Source organism: Anopheles merus, chromosome 2R (genome assembly GCF_017562075.2).
Source record: "Anopheles merus strain MAF chromosome 2R, AmerM5.1, whole genome shotgun sequence".
NCBI classification, from domain to species: domain Eukaryota; kingdom Metazoa; phylum Arthropoda; class Insecta; order Diptera; family Culicidae; genus Anopheles; species Anopheles merus.
In genome coordinates this window covers 55,979,957-55,992,992 of record NC_054082.1, presented here as the reverse complement: position 1 = coordinate 55,992,992, position 13,036 = coordinate 55,979,957, and the positions used below count along the sequence as shown (strand labels likewise).

The 13,036-nt window shown below is 40.2% G+C and overlaps 1 protein-coding gene across 1 annotated transcript in view; it reads left to right on the top strand.

Annotated features, from left to right (window-relative positions):
• LOC121590576 overlaps window positions 1–13,036 on the top strand; it is a 139,548-nt gene that overhangs the window by 126,360 nt on the left and 152 nt on the right. Inside the window, exon 8 of the mRNA XM_041910367.1 lies at window positions 10,339–13,036. This exon is cut by the window's right edge and continues 152 nt beyond it. Coding sequence (XP_041766301.1) covers window positions 10,339–10,475 — 137 coding nt within the window. The 3' untranslated portion in view covers window positions 10,476–13,036. The remainder of the gene's footprint in view (window positions 1–10,338) is intronic.

The following is a 13,036-nucleotide window of genomic DNA, read 5'->3' as shown; positions in this document are numbered from 1 at the left end:
AAAAGTCACAAAGCGGCAGTTAAAAAAAATACAACATACACCTTTTCCTTTCTGCATGAACCCGCGTCATTTTTTTTTTCTACTCGATGTTGCTTTTTTCTGTCGTGTCCTTTCTGCTCGAGTATCGTCAGCCATAGTATGGTGAAGAATAAAACGAAAATAATACCTCCGACGAATGGCACGAAACACACGCGACAATGACTTGGAAGGCCAAGAAGCAAAGTTCAGAAAATTAATTTAAAGTTCAAATAGCTTACGTGCCCAAAGTTTGGGAGCACGTTATAAATTTGATTAGGTTCCATTTCCCGCCAATCCAACCAGCTAGATAAGTGCTGAACAGCTTTCGTGGGCACATAGGTTCCCTCGTGTTTCGAGGATGTTTGTTTGTTGTTTGCTGTTTTGTTTTGATTAGGGCTTTTTTCGTATCTGTGTTTTCGTATCAGAACAGAATACGCTTTGTTTGTTTGTTTGTTCGTTCGTTCGTACTGTTGTGTTACGTTACACCGCTAGCGAAGCAATGTAAGGCCAATTGATCGAACAAAAAATGTATTCCTCATATCCTTATTTTGGCGACACAAAAACATCCCAAATCAGGAGAGATTCCTTGCAACAACAGTTTAATGTCACTGGCGCCGCAAAATCTTCCGCCCGAGCGACTTTACCGGGTGCTTTGCGAAGTGTTGTTTTAAATTCCCATTCCACTGGAGTAAGTCGTTTGAAGTGTGTGAACTAATTTGGAAGTTTTATTTAGAAAAAGGGACTATCCACATCACACGATGTGGCGTGTTTGGCAGTGGTTGGCAGGGCACGATTCAATGAGAGTAAAACTTTTATTTCGAACTGCAAAAGACAAACTGTTTGGTGACTTTTAATGTAGCGAGAATGGTCCGTAAATGATGATCCGTATCCTATTGTGATCCAAAACGCTTATGGGGCATGAAATTTCACTGAAACAAGCAGTTAGTAAATAGAGGCAGTGAATGAATTTGAAAACTGATAAGCGGGTCATAAAAGCTCAACATAGAATAAATTGGTATACAATATTTTTAATAATTGACTATTGCGTAAAATTTATATTAAAATAGTTAGTTCAAATGAAACAACTAAATAACGCATATACTCAATACTTCAACAAATTCAACAACCAGTGGCATTACAGTAAACATTGTTTTTCCCCGCGTACTAGAAGGTATTCCACATCAGTCCGTTGAAGTGTTGATAATCATGTTGAAGAGATTAAAAATTATTACACGGTTTCCAAATCAGTTTTGAATATAAACATTATTATAGAGTTTTCCAAGCCACTTTCCCGGAATGTGCACATACAGGGGTTTCCAGGTCACTTTCGAATGTAAACATTGTTATTCACCGCATTCAAAATTTTGTTCCACATGGATCTGACATTTCAATTCCATCATAATAATTTTTTATTTCTACAACATGATTTTCAACACCACTCAAGCTGGATTGAGTTTGACAGTTCTGCGTTGAATCTGAAATTTCATGTTGAAACAAATAAATCATTTGATAGCTGTTGGAAAACACTATGAATAACTATGTTTACATTAGAAAGTGACTTGTAAAACTCTGTATGAAGGAAATGGAATATCAGATCATGGTGAAGAATCATTTTGTATGCGCTGAATAATAATCTTTACAACTAAAACTGACTTGGAAATCCATGTTCCATCCATCCACAATAATTAGCGTGTTTAAGCAACCACTTCACTTTGCAAACACAAACTTTCATCAACAATTACCACAAAACAACCCGATATTGTCGCTTCTCAACACTCGATGGGAATTTGCTTCGCCGTGGTAAGTGAATTATGTCACACAATCAGATACCTTCAACTGATGTTTCTAACACAAAGATGTGAAGATTTTGTTCTGATGTACTACCCTTTCCTTTATTCGCTATCTACCATTAGCTCATTTCCTATTTAATACTCGATCGTCTAACGAGCCGTGTCGCATTGAATTCGCGTATGCAGTACCTTTCTCTTATGACGACGCAAAGTCGCTAAAAGCCGTCTGAAAGAGAACGATGCAAAAGAAGGATAGCAAGAGTGGGAAAACCCAGCAGCAGCACAGAACCCCACAAAGCGAACAAGCAAACAACACTCGGATTTTATAACGAGAAGCAAAAACCGCGAATAAGCCAATAACAGCTGCAAAACAACAACACAACTAAACTAAGACTCCGACCGCATACGTATTGCTTGTTGTCTGAAACAAGGAGCTCGGTGTCCCGAATGCTATGACCTGCATTTTGCTCAAACAATCTCAACAAATACACACAAGCCACCGAGATGCGTTGCTGTATGTATGCATGTATGTGCCGGAGAGACTGGCAGCCAAAAACTAGTCCCGACGCCAGTTTCTTTTCTGCGGTTTTGCCATAAAACTTTTCTTCTGCTTTAGGGACACGCTGTACACTAACCCACACCATGAATGCCTTGTTTCCTTTAAGGGATTTCCACGCTGTCTGCTAACCCTTCCTCGGTGGGGAGATTGGGATTGTTTTTTTTTCTTTCGCTCTACCCTTCACCCTCGTGTCTAAGCACGTATAACGGCACCACGCTCGATAGCTGCAAAAGAACTCAGATTGAACCCGGCTACATTCGAACTCATGAGCCACACAAACACATATTCCAAGCGGCATTTGCTTGTGAGCACCGTCAGCCCAGCAGCCGCCCCTACCAAGACTGCCGGGTGTAAAACAATAGGGGAGGATCCATTTCGTTCTCGGTTGTCGTGATCTGAATCACATACGACTTGCCAGAAGGAATTATAAGTGCACGTGCACGAAACCAGGATAAGGGATCTTTTGCACGTCTCTTATACATACACACAAACACATACGCGTACGCATACGCTAGTAAACATACAAAATAGCTAATGCCAAAGGGTGTTCGGTATACTGCATGGAAAGTAAACGAAAATGTGGCAATGATGGCAAATGAAAGATATTCCAGTGTTTTCTTATTCATTTCATTTGCTTGACTTACGAGTTATCTGCCATCGTTCCCTTCTAAACAACATCGTTGCCATGGTACCAAGATACAAGCTGCTGATGTCGCACAGGTGCTGGATTTGTTGTTTTGATGTTTTCTCTTCATTTTCATCGTTCTTGGAAATAATTTTAAAAATAAAAAAAAGTCTTCAAACTAATAAAATATACTACAACAAAGCAAATCTATTTCATCATTTACTTTACAAAAGTGATGATAAGAATAATTTTGTTGATGGCTGATGAAAGTATATCACAGCATCCTTCACTCACATACACACTGTGCAACACAGTGAAATAATACGATTTTTCAACCTTTGAACAAGACAACTCCAGCGTTTCATTCATTATTTATTCACCGGTTCATCCTGAAGCATAGTATTTCAAAAAAAATCTCTTTCAACGATACGCACGCTAGATACACGAAGTAAATGTATATTGACAAGCTTTTTTAAGCTTTAACTTATACCTTTAAAATTAAGCTTTTAAAGGTGATTAAGTCTATGGTTATACAATTATTGATTTCATTTATGTACATTAAATTGGGTACAGATAAGTTCTTACGACTCTTTAATATATCTATTTTATTACCGTGGAATTTCGGTATAAACTACGATATTCTGCTTGCTGCTTCATTGCTTCATAGCTTTCGAACAGGCGTAAACGTTAAAGTTTTTCATTAAAAGTATAGTAAGTGTTTGATTGCAATTGATCCTAAATCAACACCTAGAGCGAATATTCGATCGCCATCATCATCATCAGCCGTTAAAACTATTATAGTTGCAATTTTGGCACATTTAATTAATGTGCAAATGGGTACCACCCTTCTATTGCTCCTGTGCCATTTTGACGTGGGTCGGTTTCGTACGAGCTACAGGCATCTGAACAAGCTCAGGCAAACTGCGTCCATTTGTTCCTCACAGGCTGCAGTATAGTGCTTCGCTGTAGGAAGGACAAAGTACAGGCTACGCTTATGACAACAATGTGAGCATAGCTCCTGCATAGTACAGGTATTGCGACAGCGTTCCGGAGCGGGGCTGATGGAGCGCACAAAACCAAAACCAGTCTTTGCATTAGTCGGAAATTGCCAACGCCTCCAATAAATAACCTGCTTACATGCCCCACATGCCATTGCGGTACAATTGCACTCTAGATCCTGTCCAGTGCGCCATCGCACGCCGTACTTATAATCATGTACCTGTCTCTAGATTGGGGATGGCCTCCCAACCCCGGCCCTCTTCAAAAATCCCAATGGACAGCTCTGTGGTGGTGGTAACAGGATGGATAATTTCCATTCTAAACGGCCCCCAGTGGTCGACCGTACAACTCTCCGCTTCGTTTTCCTTCCAGTTCGCTAGCGTTATGCACTGCACCGCTGCAATCCCTTGCCATTTCCATAGCACGTCTTGTCGCCCCAATGCTCAGCAAACTCTCACATATTGCCTCAAAAGCGATTGTAATTTTCAGTAACCAGTTTCACCCGATCTCCGCCGACTGCTATAGTCGTCCACGGTGGTTGAGCGGTGATCATGAAGCATTGCATAGTTAGAAATCTTCCTCTCTCACACATATGCACTCGCACCAGTGCACACTTCGGCATGCCTGCTTTCATATAAAGCCCATTTAAACATAATTAGAACTATTCCGATGATGAGCAATAAATTGTACTTGTTAACTTTAATTAAATGAAGCTATTATCCACCCGCTCCCGTGTCGTACTGACCTGTACTGTGCACTTGTCAATGCACTTGTGCACACACTCCTCTACCACGACCGCTAACAGAGTGTAAGAACATGTGTCGTCGGCAAGTCACGTGCAACCGGAACACTGTACATGTCCGTCAAAAGTGTACTGTTCTTCTATGTTTTGCCCATGAATAGTCATTTGAGTTATTACCGCCAGCCTGTGCTCTATTGCTTACTGTATGAAGAGATGTTTCGAATGGCATGAATGGCGTTGTCATTATGGTAAGACAGTTGTTTGGGACATACTTCCAGCGTGATGTGCTACATATTATTGACATGTTGTGCAATAACCATATATCAGATGCAATTTAAAAACCACTGCTTTGGCAACAGGTGTTTCCTTCTGAGGATACAAAAGCAGTGTGATGAGAATGAGGATTCATTACGAATTTTAGAACAACTCTTGTGAACTCCGCATAACTTGTCGGTTGCTGTTGTTACACTTTGAGGACACAGTTTTCTACTTCAAAACAAACGCACCTGGCCAGCAGGTCCTAAGCCCCAGAGTCCCAAAACCGGAAGATGAAGTGAGCAATAGATTTAATTATCGTTAACACTGCTTCGCGCTCAAGTTAGCTCTCTGTGCGTCATTGACCATAACGTAACCCTCCTGTGCGATGTTTTGTCGATCCTTTGGGGTAGGTCTTTCGATCCACCCCGAGCTGCCGGGGTAGTTTGTTGTTTCATTATCCCTCCCATCAGGCAGATCTGGCGTCGGAATTGTGTTAACACACAAACACACACACACACACACACACACACACACACCACACACACACACACACACACACACACACACACACACACACACACACACACACACACACACACACACACACCACACACACACACACACACACACACACACACACACACCACACACACACACACACACCACACACACACACACACACACACACACACACACACACACACACACACACACCACACACACACACACACACACACACCACACACCACACACACACCACACACACACACACACACACACCACACACACACACACACACACACACACACACACCACACACACACACACACACCACACACACACACACACACACACACACACACACACACACACACACACACACACACACACACACACACACACACACACACACACACACACACACAATTTCCTGCATGTGAAGCTGGTACAACACCGCTATCTCTACGGAACCATCAGCCGTGTGCACTTGTTGCTGCACTTCATTGTGCAGGGTGTTTGTCTTCAGACGTCGCCCACCCTCGTTTACCCTCACCTGTCTCTTTAGTTGGTCGGTTGTTAGTTATTGAAAATGAATTGGATTAACGCTTGGCTGAGCAGGATTATAAATCACTTCCGGTTTGTTGAGCAGCGAAAAACACTACATTTCCCGCTGGTGTCTTAGTGGCGCGTCCTGAAAGAGGGCCCGGTGCTTTGCTACACTTCATTCCGGCCGACTCCACTTGCATTCGGCTGAGTGCGGACGAATCAAGAAGCAAACCGTTTACATGCTGTGTTCTGCTTTTGGATTAAGCCCTAGCAGTGCAGCAGTGTCTGCCGGGGTAGGATGCATCACACCCAGCCACGGCAGCGAGTGCAGCTGCAGTGCCGGTAGTGGTAGTTTTAATTAAATTTTAGTAATCGTTCTGTGGCGATGGATGAAACAACATCATCGCTTTCTCCATTTTCTCTATTATTCTCTCGTCGCTCTTCGATGTGATAAACAAGTTCCGATTAGCTCTCAGTCCTTTTGGTTTACTAATTTCTGAGAACATAAAAGCACACAGTACCCTGTACTAGGATAATCGAGCTCTGCGTGGTAACGAAGGGCAGTTGGTTCACACAAAAATGTGTTGTTTGAGAAGAATGCCGTACAATAAAGAAAACAATACTTTGTGTTTGTTTTCTTAAGCAGAAACTTCTCATGCAAGAAACAAATTGTCAGAGTTTGTCTATAGCTGGTACCAATTTATGGAGTATCAAAAACGTTAGGAGTTATTATGCTTTGTTGAACTAAAAATATTGACTTTCGTAATGATGATTCACATCAAAATCAGTTGTTGCTATCGAATCCTCGAAAAATCCTGTAAATTAAATAAAATGGAATGCATTCACTTTACGGAAACTTTTTTTTCTTTTAAATACAATTTTGGAAGATTTATTTTAAAACCGTTTTTGACAAACAAAAACCAGCATACAGTCGTACGATTATGCACAACCAATTAAAAATTACACAATACAAATGCTAAGCTAACGACAAATTATGAAAAACCTAAAAAAACACTTCATGCTTTCATGGCGATTTAAATCGATACCGACAAATTTGACCTTGGGTCTACGCTAGCTCTCTTAGACTAGAAGCATCTTTACTGTTACCTCTACGACAATTTCTCATTTTATGTCGATTTCCGGTATCTCCGCTTCACCGTTCAACTCGTTTCCGTTTGCCTTTGCTCAAAACCCAAGAATAAATAATGTTCGATTTCTTGAGAAATATACCACTTAGCGTCGCTCCTGTAGAAATCTTGTGCCTGACGCAAAGAATAAGGGATTTGTCTCGCAATGTATCGAACTTCGGGGAGTGTTGCCACGGAACACCACTTCAAAATGTCGAAAAAATGTTCCGTGCTCGCAAGCGTAGAAATAAAAGAGCCTTGTTCGTAAGTCAAACGTGGCGCCACATCCGGAACGGATCCCTTCTGTGCACCACCCACAAACCTACCTAACAGTGACACTGAGGTTTAGCACTTAGTTTTGTCTTTGATTTTCTCGGTCCTTGCTTCGACAGACGACAGTGTTGCACTGCAGTGCCTTCTACCTTCTACTTCCACCTACTTGGTACTGTCGGGTTTACGAGGATCTGTTGATTGATAGTGATCATTATGCTTTTTAATAGCAGATAGACGAAAACTTCTCAACCTTTACCTATTTGTTATTATTTTTGTTTCCGTTTACTCCTTTATATTCGCATGTTTTTCTTTCTCCAAGTCCTGGGACACGTGTTCGTTCGTTTTTTTTTGCCTTCAGGGGTGAAATTTCGCATTCGCGTTTTTTTTATTTGACCCTTCTTCGCGAGCTTCGACTAAATGGCCATCGTTGAACCGACGAACAAACTTTCGCTTGCGCAAGAAACTTTTCCCCATTTTCAATCCTCTCTTTCGAGCGATGCTGATTGCACAGCGATGACGACAACGCAGCTTGGATAAGAAGTGGTACCGGTGGTTATGGTTACTTCACGCTATAGAAGCGCGATAAAAAAAAAAGTACGGAATCTGTAGCATGGACATAAAAAATAACGGTCAATTAAATTTAATTAAAGATGCTTTGGCTCCGGAAGATTAACTTGATTTTATGGGTTTAATATTAACTTAGGACGGTGAGGATCATTTTTGGCAAGAATGCACACCCCGCACGAAGAGGGTGGGGGGTGGGGCATTTGGTAACCGCTTAGGCTGTGTATTCACGTTGTTCTAAACAACACTAGTGCAGCGTAATTAAGCTTTGCTGTTTTATTGGTTAAGATGTAGCGTCGTAAGTCTACAAACAATTGTGTAGCTGTACCTAGCAGCGGTGTATATGTTTCCTCCATGGGAAAAGCTGCCAAATCGATCGATGTCCAACGAAAATGGCTGTAGTAAACTTATTATGGTAAAGTAAGTTTTAATATAAGACACGTATTACGAATACTCCAGACAATTTTTGTGATTGATAAGAATACCTCAAATATTCAAGATACGTATTTAAGAGTAAGATGATACATATTATTCCAGACGCTCATAAGTTTACCTTTTTATGCAGGTTTTTATGTTTTATATCGATAAGTTATCGATAACATTAACATGTTCAATCGGAATTTTGTTATTTAACTATCTGGACCGAATATGAAACAATCTAACGTCCTACGCGGACATGCCTACGCGGACCATGTAGCCGGATAGACAGTCCTTACTACGGGGTGACGGTCCATTTCGGGCTTGAACCCATTACGGGCGTGATATTGAGTCGTTTGAGTTAACGACTGTACCACGGGACCGACAAACATCATTGTTTGTAATGATGTATAAAAATGAGTTACATGGTAACATGTTAAAAGTTTCTTTTTAAACATTGTGATAGATGTTGATTTGGCGTTTCTATCATATCCGTCAAACATCGGACTTTCTGATGTGATCTGGATCTAGAATCTTTGTAATAATTTCGATGTCACACATTTAGATCTCCACTCATTTTGAACAAGCAGTTAAAAAAATAAATGCAATGTTTTTTAAAAACTTTTTCACAAACCTTGATAGAAGACAGGAACCAATAGATGGATAACATTAAAATGGGATCTAGTATGAAGATAATTTGACTTTATTATTTTGTTTTTTTTTCTGTATACTTACAGGAAGTATATGTTGAGGTATACTGGAAGAGTTTGTTACACTGAAAATGATCGAACTGTGGTTGCGTTCATATATGTTTCTAGTTTGTGCCTTAATACGTTCCTTATCGACCATCCTACGTATATTTGTGAAAATATGAGAAATTCATATTTCCCTCATAACACATGGCGTGTATTGGTGCAATTTACACAGAAAATTTCACGATGATCTGCTTGAATATGACTACAATTCCGACAACATGAGAAAGTAACAGGCAATATGTATGTACCTTCCACTTAGCAGAGCCAAGGGCTCTCAACTATAATAATCGCACAGCGATCTGTTGGGTAATGTGAGACGCCATTCACAAACCATCAGCTAGGAATTGTCCTGGGGCATGATGTTTTGCTGTAAACGAGCAGACAAGTAGTTCGCCAAAGTTGCCATCATTTAACAAGATTCAGCAAGTTTAGCATAAAATTATTGTACTAATCTCAGAGGATTTATGGCGATTTGTTGAAATACTATAGTCATTCCTAACAGTCGCCACAAACGAAAGATTTCCCCTACTCCCCTGCTTTCCTTTTGGTCGTAAGCCATTGTGAGTGGCGCCTCGTAGTTGATAAAAACATCTAGCGGAAAATTGCATCCCTTCCGCAATGTATTACCCCGTTCCGATTCCACTTCCATTCCAGTATCACTTGCCTCCGAAGGGAGGGTTAAAACTATTTGCAGGCGGGAACGAACGCTAAATTTATTACCAAAGGAATGTGGTAAATGTGGTCGAACAAGGTGTTTGGAAAGGCAAGGGTGTTTGGAAATTGGGTAGTCTAAAGAGCGAATTCTCTATGTCACCCGCAAAATGAGAACTTGATGGCGTGCTAATAAAGATAACGGCGAAATATAGTGTATATGAGCAATTAATTTTGAGGAGAAAATGAAGAAAGTTACAATATGAAATCGCATGTTTATGCGTGTATATGTAGTACACATGTGCTTAACAACTTAGCAATATAAAATTAGATGTATACGTTGTTTTGATAAAATTATATTTTAAATATTTTTGTCTTGAATTTATAAAATATTTCATTTAAAAGATTTTTATTGCTTCATGTTAAATCCTTTTCGTGGTTCATTTGTGATTCTAAGTTGTCCTGTATCTAATGTATGGTACTTAATGTCACTTTCATCTATATCATTCGCAGTTACATCCCCCAACTGTGCCGCCACACTGACAAGATGCAGAAAATCTCACCGGCAACATCTTTGGGTTACCACTATAGGAATGTTTGTGATATTGGCTGTAATACACTCCTACCGGCCGAACTCGCTACTCCGATAGCTTTCACCGCTTTCACCATTGTAATAGAACAGAGTTCAGTCAACAACATCATGAGCGAATGTGTCAAAGTGAAGAATTAAGAGGATGGATCTAAAAATGTCCCCCGGGAACGCTTAACATGTGTAGCATTTCCTGGCCAGTTTGCATACCCTGCAAATGTTCAAATCTGTAGATTGCGTACACGAAGTAACCAACTTGACAGATCGCTCGCACTCGGCCATAAACGGGGATAATCGTTGAGCCACCATGAGATGCATCCTACTCATGTAGGGATTGAACGTGTAGAGTCAACTTTATACCGGTAACATAAGTAAGTGTATCTCATCACATACTTCCCCTAACGGATGCTAGAAAACAATGGCAGGAGAAAGCAATCGTTGAAATAACTGACATAAACGAAGAAATGGTCGTCTTGCAATGTATTACAGAAACCGTAAAATAGTGTGAATGTAAATGTTGTGCAGGCAGAAGGAATAGAATTAAAACAGAATGCTGCAAACAGATGTTGAAAAATAACGTCAAATAGAAGCAGCCGGCCGCAAGTGTAACTATGTTGACTGAATAACACGTGTGAATTGTTTTTTATGGCCAGAGGAAACATTAATGGGTAGAAAATTAATTAACAAAAATCTAGCAAAACTAACATGAAACAGTGGAAAGCAGGATTGTTGACAGGTAAATTTATGCTAGCATTATGATAACCTTTCGTATGACATTTACAAAGCAACCGCAGTAGCAGCATCAACAGTATCGGAGTGAATGGGTACTAATAGACGTGTCAACAGGCAGTCAAAACAAAACATAACTACCGGTATGCATGGAGGACTTTCTTGTTATTAGTAATATTATTTTGAACAACGATAGGACGCAATTTTTACACCTAACGATGGTAAATACGAGGTGCGACAGCAGTTGTGTATTATGTAACAGGCGTCTGCAATCTGTTGTGATTTTTTTTTTTTTTTTTTGCAAATTCTTAATGAAAATCCACGTGTAGTGAAGCAAAACTGTAAGCAGAGTGAGAAAAAATGTTACAAAAAGTAAGCAAACTGGGAGTGGTCGTATTGCTGATGGGGAGGAGATCCCTTCGTGATCCATAACGAAACACGTATCCAACGTAGCCCCTTACCGCCCGAAACGATTCGCTCGCACCTCAAACGAAGCTCCTTTTCCAGTTCGCATAACAAAAACAAAAACTTGTATAATTAGATTACGAACGTGTGCACCAAACGCTGGTACATGAGTACACAAGTAGTGCGGTACGATGAAGGTAAAAAAAAAACTCCATTAAAACAAAACATTGACGTAGGGTAATGTTGCGAGTAAGCTGAGCGCAATAGCAGGAGCTAAACAAACTTGAAAAAAAACTTGTATTTTTAGCGCTACGGGCAATCGGTTTTTAAGCGCTTCTGTTACACGTGCAGGCGCATGGAAGGCTAGGTCCAGGGGAATTAGGGAAACTTGTGGTTGATAATAGATGGTGTAAGGAACGATGTTCACTCTTAAACTACACACAAGCTAGAATGGGCACGTACGCATTGATAAGCCGTCTTACACTTACCACCATACCACACGCACATGCAAGTCAACGTTGAAAAACGATCGTTCATAGGTGACACACCACATCAAGGCAAACGCAAGGATAATAGCCACTGCACGAAGGTAATTAAGAAGCAAAGAAAGCCGAGACATTGTCAGTAGCTGTTAAGCGCTGCTAAACGATAGCAATGAGGCGATGAAGGATGGCAATGGGAAAGAAACCGTACAGCAATACTCTTCTCGGAACGGTCGGAAACCGTTCATCGTACGTCACTTAATTATCAACGCACGAGTGACACACGGCAATCGTTCAGTTAGATTCATAGGTTTGCATTAGCAATACCAGACAAAGGATGTCTTCTCAGTAAACCGGAAAAGGAGCATGGACAACTGAAACCTTTCTGTACAGCAGTAGTCTGAGACATTGGGCAAGAATACTAAGAAATGTAAGGAAATTTGATGCAATTGATTGTTTAAGCTGATTCAATGGACATTTTCATAGTCTTCAATGCAATATTTCCAACATGTTGGGTAGCTCAATACTTATAGTTAAAACACATTTCATTACTGTTTATATTGAAATTAACACTTCATTTGTATCGTTACCGGACTCTGAAAAGGTCGTATAAAACAATTTAGATTAAAAACTCCAAATACATTTTATTATTACTTACATTTATAAGTATTCGGACGTTGCTGTACGTAGCCCTTTTCCAGTTTTTAATTTTCATTCTAATTCAGTCGCTTCAAGGGTAGACGCGTTAGCATCTTGTAAAGGCCGTACTTGGTTCGATTGGCAACGTTACTCTCAGCAGTTTAGGCTGACTAATGAGCTACGTGGTCAACATAAGTTTAGAAAGCCTATATAAGATCGGCATGACAGCGTTTGATAATCACGTCAAGTATAATATGTAAATAATTTTCAACGGTTGATAAAACTGTACAGTTGTTTTTTCTATTTTTATTACATTTTATTACTTCATTTATTTCTATTTTTCATACTGGTTTTAATAAAGATTCTT